At 46.4% G+C, this 25,019-nt stretch overlaps 2 protein-coding genes across 6 annotated transcripts in view; one reads left to right on the top strand and one right to left on the bottom strand.

Moving 5' to 3' along the window:
- The window catches only part of ATG4B (autophagy related 4B cysteine peptidase), a 45,042-nt gene extending 33,675 nt beyond the window's left edge, over positions 1 to 11,367 (bottom strand). For all 3 annotated transcript variants that reach the window (XM_045030355.1, XM_045030354.1, XM_045030356.1), the window contains exon 1: positions 11,240 to 11,367. In XM_045030355.1, coding sequence (XP_044886290.1) covers positions 11,240 to 11,249 — 10 coding nt within the window. In that variant the 5' untranslated portion in view covers positions 11,250 to 11,367. The remainder of the gene's footprint in view (positions 1 to 11,239) is intronic.
- Positions 11,368 to 11,403: 36 nt separating this feature from the next.
- The window catches only part of THAP4 (THAP domain containing 4), a 75,277-nt gene continuing 61,661 nt past the window's right edge, over positions 11,404 to 25,019 (top strand). For 2 of the 3 annotated variants that reach the window (XM_045030351.1, XM_045030350.1), the window contains exons 1-2: positions 11,965 to 12,119; positions 19,139 to 20,298. In XM_045030351.1, the coding sequence (XP_044886286.1) occupies positions 12,043 to 12,119; positions 19,139 to 20,298 (1,237 nt within the window). In that variant the 5' untranslated portion in view covers positions 11,965 to 12,042. Of the gene's footprint in view, positions 11,498 to 11,964; positions 12,120 to 19,138; positions 20,299 to 25,019 lie in introns of those variants that run through there. The other variant, XM_045030352.1, reaches the window with a different exon arrangement.

Below are 25,019 nucleotides of genomic sequence, written 5' to 3'. Positions count from 1 at the left end.
AACTGCCATCACTGGGTTAAACTGTAGTTTTCTTTAAGGAATGGGGCCCTCTCTACATAAATGGGGGACTAAATCCAAATTAACACAAGCAAGTAGATTACCTGTACCAAAGTTCTCAAACTTTTTCACAGTATGGACCACATCTTAATAAAGATAATGGTCTTCTCTTCCCATGGGCTACATCTCCACTGCAAGCACAGCAATTCTTTACATAGGAAAATGTTAATAGGATGTAGCAGCCAGAAAAAAAAGGATTAGAGCCAGACCCATGTAACAAGCTAGGTTTTCAAGGACCACCAACAGTCAATAGGCCACTTTGGTTTATCTTCTTTCACCTTCTCCTTACTACAACCGATTGATAATTGTGTAGCCTGACAAGCATTGATAGCACGAAGTCCCTGTGCATTTGGTGCTATTTCTGACAGATGGTATTTTCCTAAGCCTGTATTTTCAAGTAAAAAATAACCTTCTTCCTCTGTTTCTCCCCCCCCCACACCCCAATTCACAGGCTTATTTGCAACCCAAAAGTGGATTTTTTTATTAAGTTTTGCAAAACTCTGCATGGTCACTTGAGATTGTCTGAAAAGTGTTTTAACAAATGTTAAGACTAGTTTTAGAGCTCATTACTCAAAGATGGCTTATTTTTAGATTTTCAAACTTGCCACGAGTCAAACACTCAGTGAAAATACTTGTTTAAGTAAATTGGAAAGACGGGGACTGCATTTACATAATATATGACTCTCCACTTTTCCCCCCTTTCATTCAGCAATATACATCTCTTCTCATATATCTCGAACACTGAACACTAAAAGCATGTGAGCTGGTTCAGATGGCCAAGTTAAACTTTGCCTAGGGGGTCTCTCTTACTCAGGGCTGCTCTGGAACCAACCTGCACCCTGGCAAACCATCCCTCTCCCTTCCACCCCCACATTTATTTGAATTTCCAATCAATAGCATTCAATTTAAATGTCACATGTTCTGCAACTTTCTATTCTACAGGGGCACAAGGGTCACGTGATTTGAAGCTGTCAGACTGGTGAGTGAGGGACCTGTTGCTCCAATTCAGTGAAAGCTGCCATGGGAAGAAGCTGCACACTACAGAACACAGTGTGCTCAGGGAATCGAAAGCCTCAGAGCACGCAACATTTTATTTGAATACAGTCACTATGCACACCCAGGATGAGAGCTCCAAGGCCCTACTCCCGCAACTGGATCTGTGAACACAGTTCCCTGTGTCGGCATGGAGCCCTCACTGGGCTCCCCGAAGATACAGGGGTTCACCCAGCTGCACAACTGGAACCTCAGACTGCACACTCAACAGATGTCAGTCAGATACACAAGCACATCTGTTGCTTATTAAAAAAGAAAACACAGGTAATCAAATATGAGACGCAACATCCATTCAACAGCATAGTCAAGAATTTACATGCAAGAGTCAAAGTTATGATTCCTAGTGAGTATAATTATGACACATTGTACATTATAATGGAATTGCTAGTGCTCCAGGTATATTTAAGGTTACCAGAGCATTTTCACTATAAACCCCATTTTCAGGTGATCATAACTTTCCAAAAGTTCCACCCATTGGGCTGAAATTCTCCAGACCTGGTTTACACCAAAGGCAAATATCTAGACACATTTGAACAAAACAGTTCTGCTATTTTTGAGTATGAGAAGAGTGGGAAAACATACATGAATGTATTTTCTCGATTCTGGTTTTGCTTTGTTTTGGGGTTTTTTGGTAATTGTATCCTTGAAAGCTTTAGCGTCAAAATGGCTGGAAATAATAGGTGGAAATTAGGCAGGCAAAAAGTCTTTTGGATGTTTGCCTGAAAGTCAGTTGGGATTTGGCAGAGTTATTGAGGTTTTGCACCTCAAGTTTTGAATGTACATATTAACAATAATCTACAAGCATTCAGAAAGGGAGATAAGTTGCAATGGATACATGTGTGCAGATAACAGGTGCACATTGAATAGGTGGGCCCACTTTCATTCAGTGATTATTTATTGCCTATGCAGCTAAGGGGACCAAATGTGCCCACTACAAAGTTTTCAACTACGCAAAGCACACACTCAAGAAGGCAGAACTGTCTTGTCTCATGAATCCAGGCACGTTGTGAACTAAGCAAGGCTGTACAGAACCTTGCCTTAGTGAGAGCACATCTTGCACAGGACATACCATAGCATTCCAGCAGCAACCCCCCCAAAGAATCACTGATTATGGAATTTCTTTTCCCTTTTAACTTGACCTAGAACAAGCCATTAAAAAATTACATTGAGGATACTTAGGGTTGCACAGTTCAGCACTCAAGTGAGGAAATACTAATACATTAAGACTGAACACAACCTACAACTGTTCCCTTTTGCACAGGCATTTAAGACTAATTATATTACCTGCTTCCTCTCCTAATACCAGCATCTCTTACAGTCTTGTATGGTGTGCAGTGAATGAGCCCTTATCTGTCGGTGTGCATCTTGTATATAAATGACTTAGCACCAGTTTATCTGGCATAAACTGGTAGGAGATCCTACACGTGAATGCATGTAAGGTTGTAAAACAATTATATATTTCACTATTTCGGAAATATTATGTGATAATCAAAGACTATTTTAGTGCATAAGGGATGAAGTTAACATTGTGGGTGAAAACAGACATCTTCTGTACTTCTGAAGTTTAAACATGAAGAATTAATTTAATTCAGTTTTAGCGCACTGAAAAGTTATCACATGTGCTCACAAACAGGCAGAGAGTTAGTCATTGTAGGAACCAGGCTTTGAATTTCCTGACTTGCACATCATGTCAAATTGCAACCATCACACTAAATTAGTAAATGCAAGGACTTTCACTCTTACTACCATAAGCCAGTCTTACCATTTTCTCTTTTATAGAACTAAAGTTAACATGGCTGGTAACAGTCATTGTAATACTTCTCCTTGTGTTTCCTTGTATCTACCTAAAAACTAATAAGAAATCAAAGCTTTGGTATCAGAGGGGTAGCCGTGTTAGTCTGGATCTGTAAAAGCAGCAAAGAGTCTTGTGGCACCTTATAGACTAACAGACGTTTTGGAGCATGAGCTTTCGTGGGTGAATACCCACTTCGTCGGATGCATGTAGTGGAAATCTCCAGGGGCAGGTATATATAAGCAAGCAAGAAGCAGACTAGAGATAACAAAGCTTTGGTGACTCAACAGAAACATGACCTATGAGTGCAGCCAGTGATTATTTTGCTTGTGCGCATTAAGTGGAACAGCTTAAGCATAGGTGATCTGAATAAGTTATACAGGAACAATAAAAAGGTATTTCCACAAACACATTTATATTACCAGCACTCTCTGGAAGGCATGTAAGTAAGGTGAGAGAGTGCAAGAAACCCATGCTTTTCAATATCCTCTGGGAATTTTTCTGAAATCACCAGTGAGAGAAAGTTCTAATTCTGTGGCAATCTTGCCTCTTGTTCTGCACAGTAGCATTTTCCAGGCAGTGCCAGCAGCTGTTTAAAAACAACTTCCCCGAGCCTAGTCTGTTTCAATCTATAGATGCCGGGAATAGTGTCACTGTGCAGCAGGATATGTGCAAATGCATCAAATGATAATTTTTGTTCTTATGGGGGTACATTATAGAGATAAACTAGGGGGAAGTATCAGAAACAAAATTAAAGTGATAAGTTAGTAACTGAAAAATGCCTAGTTAAATATCCAATGAAAAGGTTTTGAGCTTCCCCACTTTAACAGGGGAAGAAGTATTCACCCCTCACAAAAAGCCTTAAATAAAATTAAGCCCTTGTCATGTTTAAGAGGCAAAAGAGAAGAGAAGGGCCCTGATGATCCAAAGATCTTAAATGAACAGCTAAGTACTTCAGACAGTCAGGGAAGAAAATTAGGCCTGGTCTACACTACGAGTTTCATCTCGAATTTAGCAGCGTTAGACCGAATTAACCCTGCACCCGTCCACACAATGAAGGCCTTTATTTCGATATAAAGGGCTCTTAATATCGATATCTGTACTCCTCCCCGACGAGGGGAGTAGCACTGAAATCGGTATTGCCATTTCGAATTAGGGTTAGTGTAACCGCAATTCGACGGTATTGGCATCTGGGAGCTATCCCACAGTGCACCATTGTGACCGCTCTGGACAGCAATCTGAACTTGGATGCACTGGCCAGGTAGACAGGAAAAGCCCCGCAAACTTTTGAATTTCATTTCCTGTTTGCCCAGCGTAGAGAGCTGATCAGCACAGGTGATCATGCAGTCCCAGAATCAAAAAAGAGCTCCAGCATGGACCGTACAGGAGATACTGAATCTGTTCTATCAGAACTCCGTTCCAATAGACAAAATGCCAAAACATTTGAAAAAAAATCTCCAAAGCCATGATGGACAGAGGCCACAACAGGGACTCAACACAGTGCTGTGTGAAACTTCAGGAGCTGAGACAAGCGTACCAGAAAGCCAAAGAATCAAATGGACGCTCATGGAGGGAGGGGCGACTGACAACTGTAGCTATCCCACAGTTCCCGCACTCTCCGAAAACCATTTGAATTCTTGGCTGAGCTCCCAAAACCTGAAGGGTCAAAAACATTGTCACAGGTGGTTCAGGGTATATGTCGTCAGCCCCCCACCCCTTCCTCTGTGAAAGCAAAGGGGAAAAAATTGTTTCTCGCCTTTTTTCAATGTCACTGTATGTCTACTGGATGCTGCTGGCAGACGCGGTGCTGCAGCACTACACAGCAGCATCCCCTTCCCTTCCCTTGCAGACGCAGATGGTACAGTATGACTGATATCCATCATCATCGTCCCGTGAGTGATCCTGGCTGGCCTCGGTGAGGTCAGCCAGGAGCACCTGGGCAAAAATGGGAATGATTCCAGGTCATTCTCTTCTTTAAGTTTTGTCTAATGGAGATTCAGTCCTGCCTGGAATATCATGGCAGCTGGAGCCTTCTGCCTCAGGCTGCTCTCCCCAGTTAGCAGCACCGTGCGGTCACGCATACCCCCTGCTACCAGGGCTCACAATCAGATACTTAGACCTCTACATTTTGCTGCAAATAAAAAAATTAAGCTGCCCTTTAGAACTGTCGCCCAACATACATATCCTGGGACATTTTGTATTTTACCAGTGTCAACCAAAGGCCCACACACAAATGGAGATTCAGTCCTGCCTGTGCTTCTATCCTAGTGTGTGTCACAGATTCCCATTTTCAGCTATAGGCTGAGTAAGTGCAGAATGGTGGTTCACTCTACTTCGCTGTAAGCCAACCGCCCTCCCCTCCCCCCTTGGATCTCTGCTTGCAGAGGCAATAAAGTCAGTGTTGTTTCTTATTCATGCATTCTTTATTACTTCATCACACAAATTGGGAGATAACTGCCACGGTAGCCCAGGAGAGGTGGGGAGGAGGGAAGCAATGGGTGGGGTTGTTGCAGAGGCACCCCCTAGAATGGCATGCAGCTCATCATTTCTGCGGGATGTCTGGGGCTCTGACCTGGAGCGGCCATTTGCCTCTCTGGTTCTTTAGTAGCCTTGCCTGATATTCTAGGCAGGACTGACTCTCCATGAGACAAAACTTAAAGAAGAGAATGACCTGGGGAGTCACCCCCATTTTTGTCCATGCACCCCCGACCAACCTCACTGAAGCCGGCCAGAAGCACCCATGACTGCAGCAGATGATACAGTATGACTGGTAACCGTCATTGTCAACTTGCAAAGCAGCAGACGGTACAGTAGAGCTGGTAACCGTCTTTGCTAACTTGCAAAGGCAAGGCGATGCTGCTGTGTAGCACTGCAGTACCGTGTCTGTTAGCAACATCCAGTAGATATATGGTGACAGTGAAAAAAGGCTGAACAGGCTCCATGGTTGCCGTGTTATGGCGTCTGCCCGGGCAAACCAGAGAAAAGGGCGCGAAATGACTGTCTGCCATTGCTTTCATGGAGGGAGGATTGACTGATGACATTTACCCATAACCACCCGTGACAAATTTTTGACCCCATTAGGCATTGGGATCTCAACCCAGAATTCCAATGGGCTAGGGAGACTGCGGGAACTATGGGAAGTCGATGCTAGCCTTGGTACATGGACGCACGCCGCCGAATTAATGTGCTTAGTGTGGCCGCGTGCCCTCGACTTTATGCAATCTGTTTCCAAAAATCAGTTTCTGTAAAATCAGAATAATCCCGTAGTGTAGACATACCCTGCTGTCTAAGGGTAACTCCTCTTCTCTCAGTGGCCCATGGCTATAAGTGAAAACAGTTCAAAATCTGCGGACTAATTTCCCAGTGGAAGCAGATTGCTTCCTCCTGCCCAAATCTAACTGGCTAAGCAAAGTTGCTGGAGAAGAGGGCCACCAGGATCCTGAAATTCCACTGCTGAAGAGGAAAACTGTAGGAGATAACCCTCATTTGGATAAGTGAGGCTCAGCTGAGATCTACTGTACATCACATCAAGATTTTCTTCCCTTGATAAACCTTGTATCACATAAGAGAGCACCTAAACTGCTAGATATGGTCCTCGTACTATTCACTTACTGTTTCATTCATCTTATTTCCAGTCAACAGGCACACTAGGCTAAATGCAACCGAATATTGTGCTTTTATGTGCAATGATGTACTGGTCAGGGAGCCAGTTTGACACCCACAGCTGCAGAACTCTGGTTATAATAATACTAGCATTGAGGAAGAAAAATAAAGGCAGCAGCCCTGGAGCACAGGAGTTCTGGGTCCAACGTGGAAAACAAGCAGGGGCTGAATGTCTTAGGAGAGTATTAATCAGAGTTGGATATGGAGTCCTTCACCCATGGGTCAGTGGCTTATATGTGGCCCTGGAAAGAAGGGATCACAATTACCACTCTATGATAGGGGTCAGATGATTGTTTGCAAAGAGTTGGTCTCAGTCCATTTCCTAATGGATACTTGTTCATATCAAAAAACACTACTTGCAATTGGCCTTAATTGCCTCCCTTGTTGGCATTCTGAGCAGAGAAGGCAAGAAATGAACAGTCATGGAGAGCAACCAACCATCTCACTCTGGAAGTGGTATCTCCATAACAGGGCTTCAAAATACTACCAGGACAGTGGAGAAAGACTGTACAGCCAACTGTTCTTGCTCTACAGTGAATTTCCATACCCAGGGCAGGCAAGGCAACATCACTGAAGCAGTGAGGTGCCCTTTTCCATTACCCCAATTACAAAAGAAACTAGAAAAAAAATGAGGAGAAGGAAACTTTTCTAAAGTCTGTAAACTAGTATACTCCATATGGCATGCATCAGGCCAGCCATACACACACACAAAGCTGCAGAAGTAAGGAGGGTGTCCTGTAGGGTGACCAGACGTCCCGATTTTATCGGGACTGTCCCGATATTTGCTTGTTTGTCCCGCGTCCCGACCAATGTTAGGTAGGGACACTGGACAAACAAGCAAAGGCTCCGGAGCCCGAAGGGCTCGCGCCCTCCCCTGCCCCGACTCCGCCCCCTCCTTCCCCCATTGGATCCTTCCCCAAATCCTCGCCCCCATCCCCGCCCCCTCACTGCCCCATTGTCTCCCTCCCCAAATCCCCGCCTCTTTCCAAGCATGCCATGCCCAGGAGACGCAGGGGAGTGCGGGGCCGGGGTGAGTGTGAGTCTGGCCTGGCCCCGAGCAGGCAGGACTCGGGCGCGGTACCTGGAGGGAGAGTAGGGGGGCGGCCCGTGGGGCTAGGTGGCGGCTGTTCTCCCCACCTGGGCAGCAGGACTCGGGAGCAGCCGCTGCTGCAGCTCCCACTGCCGCGGGGGGAGGAAGTGGCCAAGCACGTGGCGCTCGGTGGCTGCGGCTTTGGTGCCCGGGCCCAAACCCCCCGAGCCCGGGCCTGCTGCGGGGCAGCGCGCACACTGCGCTCAGCCCCTGGCCAGTCGCGTCTGGGCTGGCTGCCCAGCTGGTGCAATCCTGTGGCGGAGGCATCGGCAGCCCAGTCCCGTTCGTTCCCCTGCAGGACCCGAGCGGGATGCGGGGGGCTGGGGCCTGCTGCCCCCACTCCGAGGCCGCCCGCAGGATTGCACCAGCTGGGCAGCCAGCCCAGACGCGAGTGGCCAGGGGCTGGGTATGCGCAGCGTGCGCGCTGGGTCCCCGCAGCAGGCCCGGGGGGTTCGTGGGCGCCAGAGCCGCAGCTGCCGAGCTTGGCCAGCGGCCGCTTCCTCCCCCCTGCGGCAGTGGGAGCTGCAGCAGCGGCTGCTCCCGAGTCCTGCTGCCCAGGTGGGGAGAACAGCCGCTGCCTGGCCCCGCAGGCCACCCCGTACTCTCCCTCCAGATACCGCGCCTGAGTCCTGCCTGCTCGGGGCCAGGCTGGACTCACACTCACCCCGGCCCCGTGCTCCCCTGAGTCTCCCGGGCCTCCCTCCAGCGCTTGCGGAGGAAGGAGGAATCGGGGGTGGGGGGTTTTTTTGGGTTTTTTTTGCTCTGCCGCCATTTTTTCCCCCTCTGCCCCCGCCCCGTGCCCCCCCCCCCCCGCATCCCGATATTTGACCTGGGTGATCTGGTCACCCTAGTGTCCTGTGGAACAAGAAATTCTGCTTCCAGGGAGTGGTACTGTTGATTGACCAAGTTAATTTCAAATGCTCAACCACCCCTAACAGGAGCAGACTATTTCCATTACATACATACACGCAGCCTTTCCCAAACTGCCATGCATAACGTAGGGTTGGGGAGGAAGATGGGCAGCGTTCTGTTTCAATTCAAGGCACTTTGTTGGCATAAAACATTATGTGTTGCCAAATATAAAAGCCAAACCTTAGGACTCTGTCAGAAACAGACAATGCATCAAGGATGTACAGAGTTTTTGAAGTTGTAACAGTGGTCCATTGCTGATTTGTTGTCAGCGTGCTACATGATAACATGCTATCCCTGTCTTTCTCCTACAGTTACATTTTCCTCATCACTTGAAGAGAAAGTCTTGTGTCCTTCCTAATGCAAGCCACACCCCTTCCTCTAATTGCCAGGGGGAGCCCAGGGAGTGTGCATGGTTGAGGGGATATCTTACACATATTATGCTTGGCACCTCCTATGCCAAGTTCTGTAAAGCTTTTTCATAACATGGACCACACTTTAATAGAGAATGTCCTGTGGACATCTCTCCCCATGTGAGCATACTAGGTTGATGGCAGAGATGAACACATTCTAGCGTAACAATAGCCCTCATTTTAGCTTTGCCCATGTCTCGACTGAGCTTAAAATATTGATGTTGTGAGAGAGAAAGAAAACAGGGAGGCCTGGAAAAGTAGGTTTCAGAGTAGCAGCCGTGTTAGTCTGTATCCGCAAAAAAAACAGGAGTACTTGTGGCACCTTAAAGACTAACAAATTTATTGTAGCATGAGCTTTCGTGAGCTAAAGCTCACTTCTTCGGATGCATAGAATGGAACACACAGACAGGAGATATTTATACATACAGAGAACATGAAAAGGTGGAAGTATGCATACCAACAGGCAGAGTCAAATCAATTGAGATGAGCTATCGTTAGCAGGAGGAAAAAAAACTTTTTGAAGTGATAATTAAGATGGCCCATAGAAGGTGTGAGGAGAACTTAACATAGGGAAATAGATTCAATTGGTGTAATGACCCAACCATTCCCAGTCTTTATTTAGACCACAGTTAATGGTATCTAGTTTGCATATTAATTCAAGTTCAGCAGTCTCTCTTTGGAGTCTGTTTTTGAAGTTTTTTTGTTGCAAAATTGCCACCTTCAAGTCTGTCACTGAGTGGTTAGGAAGGTTGAAGTGTTCTCCCACTGGTTTTTGAATGTTATGATTCCTGATGTCAGATTTGTGTCCATTTATTCTTTTGCGTAGAGACTGTCCGGTTTGGCCAATGTACATGGCAGAGGGGCATTGCTGGCACATGATGGCATATATCACGTTGGTAGATGTGCAGGTGTACGAGCCCCTGATGGTGTGTCTGATGTGATGTCACATCTACCAACGTGATATATGCCATCATGTGCCAGCAATGCCCCTCTGCCATGTACATTGGCCAAACCGGACAGTCTCTACGCAAAAGAATAAATGGACACAAATCTGACATCAGGAATCATAACATTCAAAAACCAGTGGGAGAACACTTCAACCTTCCTAACCACTCAGTGACAGACTTGAAGGTGGCAATTTTGCAACAAAAAAACTTCAAAAACAGACTCCAAAGAGAGACTGCTGAACTTGAATTAATATGCAAACTAGATACCATTAACTGTGGTCTAAATAAAGACTGGGAATGGTTGGGTCATTACACCAATTGAATCTATTTCCCTATGTTAAGTTCTCCTCACACCTTCTATGGGCCATCTTAATTATCACTTCAAAAAGTTTTTTTTCCTCCTGCTAACGATAGCTCATCTCAATTGATTTGACTCTGCCTGTTGGTATGCATACTTCCACCTTTTCATGTTCTCTGTATGTATAAATATCTCCTGTCTGTGTGTTCCATTCTATGCATCCGAAGAAGTGAGCTTTAGCTCACGAAAGCTCATGCTACAATAAATTTGTTAGTCTTTAAGGTGCCACAAGTACTCCTGTTTTTTTTGTGGAAAAGTAGGGTACACACAGAACCAGGATTTCTGTTGGAATGGGGGTCACAGAGAACCCCTGGCATTGGGAAGGGGTCAGGTTACAGGGAGTCCCGGAAATAAAGTGGGATAGGAGGGTGAAATACAGACAGCTTATAGGAGAGAAAGAAGGAATGCAAAGAGTCTCAGTCTAGTGTGTGTAGTAAGCTTGGCCTACAGCTACTACAGTGATGAGTGTGGTATAAGAACCTATATAGAAGAGAAGTAAAGTGTGTGACCTAGTGTATTTTTAACTTTCAATATGAGTTAGCAGCAAGATGTGAGAAAGCAACACCATGGGATCAGCTAGCCCTGCATGACCAATGGACCACAGTTTGGGACCACACCCATACATCCCTCACTGCACCCTCATCTTGGCGATCCCAAGCCCCTACCCACTAATACCCCTATCCCCTGCCTTGGGGATCCGCCGCCAGCCCCCACACCCCACCCCACCGATCCCTACACGACCTTCCCCACAACCCCTCCTAACAAGGGAACCACCAAAGGAGATTGACCCCATCCCACCCCAGGGCCTGCCTCCGCCACCGCCACCCTACTCCCCCGTGCCGTGGGGCGGGGAGAGAACACCGGTGCTCAGGGCAGTGGGGGCACAGCCAGCTCGACACGCCGAGGGGCGGGGCGGGACCGGCTCAGAGCTCTGACAGGGGTCCCACCGCCGCTCACCTGCGTCCATCCTGCGACTCTTGCCTCCTGACCAGTCCCAAGTGGGCTGCGGCTACTGCCTCCTCCACACACAGACACAGACTGCACCCTACCCCGTCCGCTGCTGACGAGTGGCCCTGCGCGGCCAATCAGAGAGCGGATCACAGCGCTTCTCAGTCGGGATAGGTCGAGAGGTGAGCTCGCCGCGTTCAGCAGCGCCGCACCGCTTCCTCATCCACACGGGGGCCGCCATTTTACTGTACGGAACGAAGGGCTCAGGTGAGGTGGAGTCATGTGGTACCAGGCTGAAGCTAGGGTCGGGCAATGAGCAGGGAATGATCTTTAAATGATTTGCCATTACCGGATCTCAGCCCTATGCGCAATCTCACCCCTATCTACTACTGGAGGCAGGTCTTATACGTGGGCGCCGCCATCCTGTAGTACGGATCAGGAAAGCCCCGCCCCCTGTTTCCAATATGGCTGCCTCAGTTGAGCTTCATTTGAACCCCATGAGTCTCCCATTCCTATCCGCTCCCCCACAAGTCAACCCTCGCCTCAAAGAAAAATCCAGTGAGGGCATAGAGAGGGGTGCTAAGAGGTCCCCTTCCGCAGGAGATAGCGCTGTACGGCGGTGCCTCGACCAAAATGGCGGCGGCCATATGGTGGTCGCCATCTTCGTTGACGGCACCGTCGTACAGAAACCCCTTCCCCAGGGAAGGGGGGCAGCTGAGGTGACCTGGCTCCGCCATCTTGTTGTACGGCTGGCCTCGGCCCCTGTGTTGGGAGGGGTGAGGGGGCTGGGGGGAAGGGCCAACCGGCCGGAGATGGTGATCTGCTGCGCGGCGGTGAATTGCTCTAACCGGCAGGGGAAGGTGCATAGAGGAGCCGTCTCCTTCCACAGGTAACAGCGGCCGCTGAAGCTGGCCCAGGTACCCCCGCCCCGACCGCCAAAGCCTGGGTCCCGCTGGAATCGCGGGGCACAGACCCGCCCCTCCCCCACCCACTGACTGACAGACTGTACAGACACCGACTGATCCCCCTTCTGGTCCCAACTTGAGAGATCTCCCCGACAGACAGACAGACAGACACCTACCTTCACACACTGACGGACACGCACCTGCTTATCCCTCACAGGTAAAGCCATCTACTCACCCACCCCCCGAACAGGCAGCTATCCAACTTCCCTTTCCCCCACCACACACCCCTCTCGTGCCTTCCTACTTCCACAGATTGACAAGCACCTCCCCACTCCCCCGAACCACTCTCTGTCCCCCCGCGGACAGACATTCACCTACCTCCTCTCTGTCCCTTTGCAGAGCTACACCTGGTGTCCACCTGTCACTCCCCCCTCTCACACATAGGTTCATCTACCCCCTAACAGGAAGACATGTATCTCCCACAGTCTGACACACTTACCTCTACGTACGCCCCCACAACCAACATGCACACCTCTACCTCCCCGTTGTCATAGACAGACACAAATGGACCTACCTCCATTCCTTCATGGCCCCTGCACACAGACACATGTTCACCCCCAACGTCACACAGATAGATAAACTCACACCTTTCTCCTCCACTAGACACATGCTCCGTTTCTCTATCCCCAGGGCCGGCCCACAACATTTTGGCATCTGAGGCAGGGAGCTCAAATGACACCCCCATGCCCCTCGCTTGGGCCAAAACTTTGAAAGGTCTCAGTCTGCCTTCCTGTTCTACACCTCTCATGGTACTGCTCTGCTACCTACCCCAATAAAGGAGAACTAACAACTTAAAATGCCTTGGTCAAAAATTTTAAGTAACACTTAACTTTCAAATGCCTGAACAGCAAATGCAACTTTTCTTGTCTGCATAGTAAACACTAGCATTTTTATCTGTTTGAATAATCAAAGAGGTGCTTTCCATGCCTTCTTGGTTATAAAGATTTGAACTGCTTCCTGAAGGTCCACAGTCTGGGCTGGTTGCAAGGCTGACCAGCATCTCTTGTGTCATTGTGGAGGGTAGATATGTTTTTATTAACATCAGCTTGGAGAAGCTGCATTCTCCACTGGCAACTGTTCAGAAAGTGGTAGAAATATCCGCAGAGCAACAAAAGCATTTGGAAAGAGGGTGGTCATCTTATTTGTGCACATATATTCCAGAACAGCCCTTTCAGTTCATCACCTAAATCACTTGCATCAATATCGCACATGTCATCATGTGTCAACACTGTCTCTAGTGCCCTGCATTGCTGATGTAGGTCTTCCTAAGGTATAGTGAGGAGTTTTGGAATATCATACAACATCCTAAATATACTGCTGTGTTCCTTGAGCTGCATGAAACGTTCTTCAACTGACTGTATTGCACAATTTAGCACCTGGTTAAAGAATTCACCTTTGAATTGTTGTTTGGGGTGTCTTATGGAATTATCCCGTGCCTCGTAATCAAAATGTCGTCTTCTTTGGTGACTCTTGTATTCTTGAATGGGTAGGAAAATAGCTTCAGTGTGAAGTTCCTCTGCCAACTTCTGTGCACTCTTCAGAACTTTTTGAAATCCCTCATCTGACCGGTAAGACTGTAGGTATGACTTTGCTTTGTCCAGTTGTTCCATTGCTCCAGATATATCAAGGTCAACACCTTGGAGTCTCTTGCTTACAACATTTATTTCAAACAGTATGTCATGCCACAACACTAAGCCACACAGAAATTTGAAATTATGTATGTTTCTGGTGATTCCATTTCCCTCTGCCACTGTTCTCCCACAAATAGTTCCTGTCATAGCATTATATTCCGTAATGGCAACTATGGCATCATCTATCTTCTCAGTTTGGTGTTTGATAGGCTTTATCGCCTCCACTCAACTTTCCCATCGTGTGGCACTCAATGGTTTCAGTGTCAGAGAGGATGTTCCCAGATGTTGCTTCAAAATTTGCCATTGATGAGCTGATGCAGAGAAAAATACATAGATGCTTTCAATTACATTAAAAAATTCAGCAGCCTCACTAGAATCTGATGCTGCATCACTGACCACCAAGTTCAATGAATGAGAACTGCATGGGACAAAAAAAGCTCGAGGGTTTAACTCTTGGATCGGTGTCTGCACTCCTCTGTTCTTTCCTCTCATGTTGGCACCATTATCGTAGCCCTGACCTCTCCTGTCAACTATCGCAATTCCCATATCTTCCAGCTTTTTAAGAAGCACATTTGTCATACCAGCTCCTGTAGTATCATCAGTGTCAATAAATTCTAGAAAATGCTCTCTGACAGTCACCATTGCAGGGACATTTTCACTAGGTTCTGGTGTTGTTACAAAACGCACCATTAAAGTCATTTGTTCCATATGGCTGATGTCAGGTCTGCAGTCCAGAATAACAGAATAATATCTTGCTGACTTCCGATCTGCCACAAACTTCTGTTTGACTTTAGTTGCCGGTAACCGTACGATCTCACTTTGAATTGTTTTTCCAAGGTAGTGGTGTGTGTACATTTCTTGGGTGATGACTCTTCTTAGATGCTCCTGGAGTACAGCATCAAACTCAGCCATCAGCTCCACAATTGTAAAGAAGTTTCCATTGTTTGGCACATACAGCTGATCTGAAGTGCCACTCAGTGCTAGGTTTTGGGTAGCAAGCATTCTCACAATGGCAATGAGCCTTCTCCAAACATTTTGCCAGTAAAGAGACTCTGATGCAATCTTCTCTTGATGCTGATCATCTATGGTGGCCTTTAACCTTAGTCTCATCTCAAGCTCTTTCCACCTATAGAATGCTCTCTGGTGATTTGCTGCCTTCTCATGGCATGCCAGATTTCTAGCGAGATTTTTTCAGTCCTTTGTTCCTGTAGAACCCAATGTGGATGGAAAATTAGACTGGAAGATTTTGCAACAAAAACAGTATGCAGCATTCTGGGTTTTTGAGTACATAAGCCATGGCCTCTCCACTTTGTCACTATTGGGGATTTCACGCCAGTAAAGTGTTGGATGGAAACTTCTATTTTCATTGTCTTTGGGGAACATGAAGTTTTTCACTTACTGTGGCCCATGCAGTACAAGGAAGTCCCTCAGGCTACTGCTCAAGTGGGTCCACAGTCCTGAATCATCTAGACTTAAGGAACTAACCTCAGCAGCAGCCGTTTCTTTCCCCTCCACCACACTCTTCTCTGATCTACACTTTTCTTCAGGAATGTGCCTGGTTACATCCATTTGAGATGGAGATATGGATGCTGCAGTAACTGCCAGGTCACCTGCATTATCTGACTAACTGGAAGATCAGACATCTCATCACCACTCACATACTCACTGGGGCCAGAAGGCTCACCGTGTACATTTGTGTCTATGTATCTCAGGAGAGCTCCTTCCTGCTTAGATAGAAAAGTTTCCTTTGCTTTCTTTCTTTTTCTGAATGCTGCCCCACAGGGGTGTTTTCTTCTTTCACTCCTGACTGCTGTTCTGTGCCAGCTATAGTGGCTCTCAACACTCAGTTGAAGGGGACAAATAAGCAGGCTGGTAGCAGGGCCTGAGTGAGGGAAGATATCAGCGTCTTAAGGGCCTATTTGACTCCTACTACTTCAGTTGACTGCCTGTTCTCCTCGAGTGGGTTCAGGGAAGCAGCAGGAAGCTCCCTGAGAAGCTGGTGTTAATCAGTCCAGGCTCCTGGGGGTGCTAGAGAGGTACATAAGAGGCTCCTCTTCCTCTCTCTCCCTGAAGCTCTTGCTGCTTTCTGTTATTCCCTCTCACCTTTTCTCCTGCCTACCTGTTATGTCTCTTGTGCCCTCCTTCCTAAAGCAGGGCACTCCACCATCTCTGTGCATCTAGAGCAGAGCGAATACATATGCACCAGCAGCAGACACAATTTTCTACACTCTGGGTCGTAATGGCGCACCCACCCCACAGTCTGGCACCTGAGGTGGCCGCTCAGTTCGCCTCATGGTAAGGCCAGCCCCGTCTATCCCCAACAAGACAGGCAATTAGACACATGCCAAACTCCTGTCCTATCTCTCCAACATAAATACACAGAGCTGCATCTGTCCTCTATCCTCCTAAGATGAAGAGTCACAGGTATCCTCCATCCCCAGATGCACATACACCTTCTCATTTCCCTCTCCTCAGACTGCCAGGTACTCACCTACTCCTGCCTTCCACTCTTTGCAGGTTTCCCACTGACCAGTGTAACTGTTTAGTCCTGCAATGTTCTTAGATGGTTGATGAGGGACTCTCATGTTTCTTCCTCTCCTGTCAGATGCACACATTTTATCCTCCCCTTTCTCTCCTGCCCCAGCACATGTATTTCCTGAACCCTGACAAATCTCCAACTGGACAGCATATAAATATTTAATCTTGCTTTACCTTTAAGGGTCATGATGGGGGACATAAACATTCTTCTCTGATTCCCTGATACACATTGCTCCCCCTATGTCTGCCACCAGCCAGTGTAATTGCTTAGCCCTGCTGTGCACTCAAAGTTGTTGATATGGGGGACAGAACACCATCTCTGTCTCTCACATCTCCCTTTCCTACTTCTTGCCCCCCGGCACTCTACTTTTCTCCTCCCCCCCAGACACACACTTCCCAATATCCCCACCCCTGCAGATTTTCCTATAGTAGGCATCCTAACTGTTATGTTCTTATGCTGTTGATGAATGAGGGATGCACGCTTCCCTTCCCCACTGTTCTCACTCTTTACTACTTTGGCCTTGTCTACATTAGAAAATATGATGTTTAAGCATTTCATAATTTTAAACAGTTGAGTTAGCTGATCATGACTGCAGTCAGCATGGACAAGGACAAGTCATGTTTGATATGATGACAGAGTTAATCATGAAATCTAGCTGGCAGCATGTTGAACATGACTTGTCTGCACTGACCACAAAGCCCTGGTCAGTCTATGTTGGCTAACTGTGTTGTTAAAAATCATGATTAAACACAATAACATTTGCTAACAAGACCTAAAATGCATTCCCCTTCCACTCTCCAATGTGTTTTCTTCCCTGCAGGTCTCCCCCTAGACATATGTCCAGTCTACATTATAAAAACTTTGCTGATATAACTACACTGGCAAACTCTCCTAGTTAACATGCAGCTTATACCATCAAGAATGCTTTTACTGGTATAGTTTATTTTGTTCAGGGAGCTAGTATAAGTTACACTGACAAAGCACTTTTTTGCTGGCATAATTATGTCTACATTAAGGCTTTTGTTGGTATAAAAATGTTGTACAAAAAAATCACACCCCTCTCTCACATTACTATTCTACAAAAGTTTCTAGTGTAGACCTACCCATAGTAACTCTGCTTATGCTATTGATGAGGAACACACACTTGGATTTCCCCCCCTCCAAGCTCTCCACTGGCTAAGGAAACTTCAGCTAAGTCTTGTTATAGCCCAAGGCTGGCATTAAGGGCTGTACACATGCACATTTCCCCCACTGCATGTCTCAGCTAATACGTGTAATAGTCTTGTTGTCATGTACCGTCATGGTGATGATGTGGGATGCACACAATCTTGCCCTCCTCTTATGTCTTTGCTGAACAATAAGAAAGCTTGACCCAGAATGAACAGTAGGGAAAGAGGTTCCATGAGTTACATACAAACAGCTTTCTTTCTGGGACGTATTTTATTGCTGCAGGTGGCATCCAAGATAAACTCCATTAAAGAAATGCTCTGTAGTAGTAGTCTTTTTCTCTTCCAAAAAACCTAGGATAAAAATATTGCTTTCCTCTTGTAGTTAGAAACTGAAGACAATTCAAGTGCAAATTATATATAACACTTGTTTGTAATGAATTTGAGGTAATCATGTTTCCTGTGCACAAAATGAGTAATACTAACATAGTAATACTAACTATGCTGATTCTGTTCTGTATGTCTGTTACTTAAAATCTGCAGATACAGTAAGTTGTCTCTTTTTTATTATGCAGAGCTGTTAATAATCTTTATATCCATTATGCTTTATTGTATGAATTTTGTGATTTGTTTTGCCATCTTTTGACATTTCAGAAAGTTCTTCTGATTATTTTTGTAAGATTGCTGAGTAATCATAGTTGGTTTGGGTAATATTGGTATTCCTGCCTGAACACATTCACCTCAGACGCTCTCTTAAAATAGTGGCCCATGTGGTCCAAAGTCGCAAACATGCAAATAGAACTATTCAGGCAGACGCCTGTACTTGAATGTAGCCCATGGTCTCTGTATACCGGTGCAGGGGTCCATTTGCCTAGATCCAAATGTAACCTTAGCATTGGTAATGCTAAGCAAAAATTCAAAATTAAAATGACTTTTGCGAGCCCATTTCAAACTGTATCTTGTATGCCTAGTTTAATTTTTAATTTTTCTTCCCTCATGGGATATGAAAATCTACTGAATTCCTCTCTGAAAATGATTGTGTGTGAAGTCCCTGGCTATGTTTTTGTTTTTTCTGGAGAGGTGCCGTTAACAGTCTAAAACAAGCATTTGTGTCAACTATAAGAAATACAGTGTGTCTAAATGCTATGATTTCTTGGCATCGAGGCCTGAATGTAGGATGTTTTATCTCTTGTTTAATATCCCTTCATTACTCAGTATAAACACCAGTCAGTCCCTGAAGATTGTAGATGGATTAGATTGTTGTTCGGGGCAGAGGGTTTCATTATTCACATCTTGTCTTTCCTCACTTACAAGTAGAGTCATAGTCTCTGACTGGTATAAATACATAGTGGAGTGGTCAGTTGCTTGCTAACTGATTTTAATAGACGGGAGCACAAAGCTAACTGATTATGTCCTCTCTGGGGAATTTAACTGCCAGCCAAGGAAATGAATATTTAGCATTCCACTGAAACTTTCAATAATCAATCATCAACCAGGCATACTCAGTACTATACTGCTTTCTAGATAATTTTGCTCCGTTAACACTAAGCTTCTTTGATTATAGAAATATCCATTTATTTTACCCTTTTTATGCTTCTTGTTTGCAGATTCCCTCTAAAGGACTCAAAACGTCTGATCCAGTGGTTAAAAGCTGTTCAAAGGGACAACTGGACTCCCACCAAGTACTCCTTTCTCTGCAGCGAGCATTTCACCAAAGATAGTTTCTCCAAACGGCTGGAAGATCAGCATCGGCTACTCAAGCCGACAGCTGTGCCAACCATCTTTCAGCTCACAGAGAAGAAAGACGACAACCAGGATTATGTCAAAAGTAGAATTAAAATAGCAAGCCAAATACCTGTGAGGGATGGAGATCAATCAAGGGAAGGAGGCTGTGAGGTAGTTGAGAGAACCTCATATTCTGACCAAGACTTTATGGTAATGCAAGGGACTAAAGAGATGGAGCAAGTGACTCTGCAAGCTGAAACTGGGTCAATGTCTCAGCAAGGAGAGAATGTCTGTGGGCAGTTGGAAGGGCCTCTGAGAAGGATGTTAGTCGATAATTTAGTCACAAAGACAGGAGTCCAGAAAAAGCCAGAAAGACCATCTGTGGATGATTGTTCTGAAAGCACTGTCCATACTGAGAGTTGGATAACAGATAGAAGTGGTATATCAATTGATGACTTCACACCTCCAGTATCTGGGGCTTGCAAATTTATTGGCTCCCTCCACTCTTACAGCTTTTCCTCTAAGCACACCAGAGAGAAGCCATCTTTCCCAAAAGAGCAACTTGAGAAGAAAAGGCCAAAGAGAGATGTGGAACCAAGCTGCAGCAGCAGTATCATGGGGCACAATAAGACCTTAGCAGAAAGCTCCCCTAATTCATCACTTACTGCAACCCCTCAGAAACCTTCCCAAAGTTTGTCAGCATCCCCTGCAGACCTTACCCCTCAGCCAGCAACAGAGGCTGTGGTAGGGCAGAAAGGAGAGACAGATGCCAACCCCATGTCAATCAATGAGGTCATCATCTCAGCCTCAGGAGCTTGCAAGCTCATTGACTCCCTCCATTCATACTGTTTCTCCTCTAGGCAAAGCAAAAACGAAGTGTGCTGCCTACGGGAGCAGGTAGAGAAAAAGAATGGAGAGCTGAAGCTGTTGAGGCAGAAAATCAGCCGCTCTGACAGTCAAGTCAAGAAGCTGAAGGAGAAGCTGGATGAACTAGAGAAGATGAGTTTCCCATACTTGAACAGTCTGCTGTCCCAGGACTGTGGTCAGTACTCTCAGTGCCTTTGTAATTGAGGCCGAATTCATTCTTTCGGTTAAAGTAAGAGGCTATCTAGTTAAAGTGCACATCTTTTGTAAGACTTTAAGGTCATCTCTCATCTAAGGTAGTGTGTTTTGCCTTGCTTCTAAATAGAAAGTACTTCAATTAGCTTCTACTTTCCCTTCCCCGGGCATTTTTAACTAGTTCAATTTCTACTTGAAGCTGATCATAAAGGCCATAAGGATTTATTTGTCATGTTTAAGGAGCTAGAAGTCTGCTAGGGCCTAATTTTAAAGCCCAACTAGACCACAGTAAATCTGAGCCCAACCCTAGCTTGTTGAGTTGTTTCATAATGACCCGAATTTGACACTTGTGGTTAGGTGGGTCCCACTGGATTTGGGTAGGGTTGCAAGCATCTACCTGACAATGTTGTCTCCACCCAGCCCATCACTTCCTATCCCTGTTGTGCTGGACTTTGGGCTCAGGAGCCTTGGATCCCTCACCCCAACCTCACACTCTGCTTATCCTGTGGGAGGCTCTAGCAGTGGCACTGCTGGGTGCAGACACTACGTGATACATCACACTCCAACAGGGCTCCTTCCTGCAGCACTGGGGTGGCCAGTCCTAGAAGCGCTCCTCCAGGATCTTGGTCATCTGGCAGTGGCTCTGGACATCTCCAGTGCCTCTGCCCAGGCAGCTTTGTGGGGGCAAGCACTGAGCCTGCCCAGCCAGCCCACGCATCAAGCCAGCCAAGTCAGCATCATCTCTCTCTTGCCATGTTGCCATGTGTGTGCAGGTGCCCCACCCTGACCTGCAAGGCAGTGCAGAGTGGATGCCTGGAACACTCCAAGCCTTCTCTCTGCATCCTGGCACTGCTGTGGCCTCCTGTTCGGGATGACAAAGGCTTCTTCCCATGCAGCTGTCCCAGAATGCCTGGTACTGCAACTTCCCCAACCAGCCGCCACCACCTCCACTGGGCTCTGGGGACAGGGATCCTTCGTCTCTCTCTTCAGCCTTGTGCCAGCCTAGCTCCCTCGTAACCGGAATTTGTCCCAAGCCCGAGAGTGTCGAGTTCTTTTCATATCCCACACAAACCTGATGCCTGTAGTTGGGTCCTGTCGGGCTTGGGTCAGGTTGCAAGCCTCTATAAGGAACCTGTTCTCTGCAGTCAAAGTTTGTGTGTGACTTAGTAGCTGCTGTCATTAGCAATTCGCTAGATACGCATTGTGCAGTACCTGGTTGTATGGAGTGCAGTGGGCTGCATTCAATGAAGCCGAGCCTCCCAGCATCATCTTATTTGACTCTTTTTCAACCATGTTTCACAATCTGATAATCTGTAAGTGGACTAGCACAGATCCTAGGTGTTTGAGAAGCCCCCAGTAGCCTTTTATCTTGATTTAAGAAGTAGTTTAGTTCTTGCCTCTTAATAATTGCATTGCAAAGAGTTCTTAGGACAGGGTTTCTCAAACAGGGGTCGCCGCTTCTGTAGAGAAAGCCGCTGGCGGGCTGGGCCAGTGTGTTTACCTGCCCCGTCCACAGGTCCGGCCGATTGCGGCTCCCACTGGCTGCGGATCGCTGCTCCGGGCCAATGGGAACTGCTGGGAGCGGCACAGGCCGAGGGATGTACTGGCCGCTGCTTCCAGCAACTCCCATTGGCCCAGAGCAGCGATCCGCGGCCAGTGGGAGCCGCGATCGGCCAGACCTGCAGATGGGGCAGGTAAACACACTGGCCCGGCCCACCAAGGACTTTCCCTACGGAAGCGGCGACTCCTGTTTGAGAAGCCCTGTCTTAGGATAAGAATAGGATAGAACATAATACTCATAGTTGGTTTGGGTAATATTGCTCTCACCTGGAATGCTGTATTTAGCTCATCTCCAAAAAGCTATAGCAGAAATTGCAGGGACCAGAGACAGGTGACTAAACTGATTAAGGCTATGCTGCCACAGACTTCCTGTGTGACCTTGGGCCAAGTCACTCAAGCCTGGTCTGCACTTAAAAATAGGGTCAGCAGAACTATGGTGCTCAGGGGTGTGAAAAATTCATACTCCTGAGTGCTATAGCTCTGCCAACCTAGCCCCCAGTATAAGCACAGCTAAATCAATGGAAAAATTCTTCCGTCGACCTAGCTACCGCTGCTGTGGGAGGTGGATTAACTACAGCAACAGAAAAACTCCTTCTATCACTGTAGGAAACCTCCCCAGAAGTAGCGCCCATAGTGTAGACATAGCCTTAGTCTTCCTGTGCCTCAGTTCCCTCACTATAAAATGTGGATAATAGTTACTCTAAATTAGCTGTTACCACTCAAGAAAGAGATCATGGAATCATTGTGAATAGTTTCTAAAAACATCCACAGAATGTGCAGCAGCAGTCAAAAAAGCGAACAGACTCATCTTGAAGAAAGGGATAGATAGTAAGACAGAAAATATCATATTGCCTTTCTATAAATCCATGGTATGCCTACATCTTGAATACTGTGTGCAGATATGGTCACCCCATCTCAAAAAAGATATATTGGAATTGGGAAAGGTTCAGAAACAAAAATGATTAGGGGTAGGGAACAGCTTCCGTATGAGGAGAGATTAATAAAATTATGACTTTTCAGCTTGGAAAAGAGATGACTAAGGGAGGATATGATAGAAGTCTATAAAATCATGACTGGTGTGGAGAAAGTAAATAAGGAAGTGTTATTTACTCCTCATAACACAAGAACTAGGGGTCACCAAATGAAATTAATAGGCAGCAGGTTTAAAACAAACAAAAGGAAGTATTTCTTCACACAGTGCACAGTCAACCTGTGGAACTCTTTGCCAGCGGATGTTGTGAAGGCCAAGACTATAACAAGGTTAAAAAAAGAACTAGATAAATTCATGGAGGATAGGTCCATCAATGGCTGTTATCCAGGATGGGCAGGGATGGTGTCCCTAACCTCTGTTTGCCAGAAGCTGGGAATGGGAGACAGGGAATGGATCATTTGATGATTATCTGTTCTGTCCATTCCTTCTGGGGCACCTGGCATTGGCCACTGTCGGAAGACAGGATACTGGGTTGATGGACCTTTGGTCTGACCCAGTATGGCCGTTCTTATGATATGGAGAGACTTCTGTTTGAGAAGAGAGTGAGAAGGCTAGGACTGTTTAGAGGAGATGAATAAGGAGGGGTATAAGATAGACGTATATGAAATAATGAATGCTATGGAGAAGGTAAATCAACATTTTCTGTTTATTCCTTTTTATTTTACAAGAACAAGGAGGCATAAAATTGGGTCACAACTTTAAAACTGATAAACTTTTACATAATGAATAATTAACTTGTGGAACTCATTGTCACAAAATATCTTTTAGGCCAAGAATTTAGTAGGATTCAAAAGAGGAGTACACCTCTAGCCCTTTAGATGAATACAGGGCAGGAGGGATGGCTCAGTGGTTTGAGCATTGGCCTGCTAAACCCAGGGTTGTGAGTTCAATCCTTGAGGGGTCCACTTAGGGATCTGGGGCAAAAATTGGTCCTGCTAGTGAAGGCAGGGTGCTGGACTTGATGACCTTTCAAGGTCCGTTCTAGGAGATTGGTATATCTCCAATTATTACCTTTATTACAGAGAACATCCAGAATTATGTTACAAAGGATACATATGTCACAGAGTTCCCGGATGATGCTTTGGAACTGCTGCCCACAAAGCCAGTCAGGACTTTGGGGAGCCTCCTCTCCCTTGGAGCAGACTGTCTTCAGGACAAGAAGCTCACACGGCTTCACCTTCCTGGGTCTGACCTTGGAGCATTCAGCATATGCCCCTCCGTGCGCTTCCCACAGTGAGTCCGCCCAGGTGGGGTCCTGGAGAAGCCACAGGGTCCTGCACCCCCACTTCGCAGTCAGACATGACTCTTAGCCAACCAGTAAAACAGAGGTTTATTAGATGACAGGAACATGGTCTAAAACAGAGCTTGTAGGTACAGAGAACGGGACCCCTCAGCCGGGTCCATTCTGGGGCCCTGCGAGCCAGACAACCCCATCTGCCCTCACTTCCCGTCCCCAGCCAGCTCCAAACTGAAACCCCCTCCAGCCCCTCCTTCTCTGCTGAGTTCCTTTCCCATGCCTGACCTCTTTGTTCTCCCACACCTTTAGCATCCCCTTGCAGGGGCGAAGGGCCCGGGCCATTAGTTGCCAGGAGACAGAGTGTCGGCGAGAAACTGAGGCACCCACACAGTATTCAGAGGAAACATTAAGAACAGTCCCACTTCGTCACAACATAATATAAAGGATAGAAACCCTCATTCTTCAGAGCATAAGCCAGCCCCCAACTGACAGTGTTGGGAAGAAAAACTTTCCCTAGGGGTATTCCATTCTGAGGTTTCTTACCTCTTCCTCTGAAGCTTCTAGTACTAGCCAGTGTCAGAGACAGGATACTGGTGTAAATGGACGACTGCTCTGATCCAGTGTGGCAATTCCTATCTCTAAGTTCAACTAAGATAATATAAACTACCTGCTTATATTTAGGGTTGCCACCCAACCTTATTTTTCCATGAGAAGGTCTCAATTTTAATAGGTCTTTCCCATGGAAAAATCCCACATTTTAACATAGGTGGAAAAAATATCACTAAAGTCATGTCAAGGTTGGATGTTTTTTGTTTGTCCCTGCAGGATTACGTAGTAGAAGTGAAGCCGTTCAAAATTTGTAACTTCATGCAGGGTTTCCAACAATACTATAAACCACAAAGTCAAAGCTTAAATA

Source organism: Mauremys mutica, chromosome 9, assembly GCF_020497125.1.
Source record: "Mauremys mutica isolate MM-2020 ecotype Southern chromosome 9, ASM2049712v1, whole genome shotgun sequence".
NCBI lineage: Eukaryota > Metazoa > Chordata > Testudines > Geoemydidae > Mauremys > Mauremys mutica.
The sequence above is the reverse complement of the archived record's forward strand: the minus strand, read 5'-3'. Positions and strand labels throughout refer to the sequence as shown.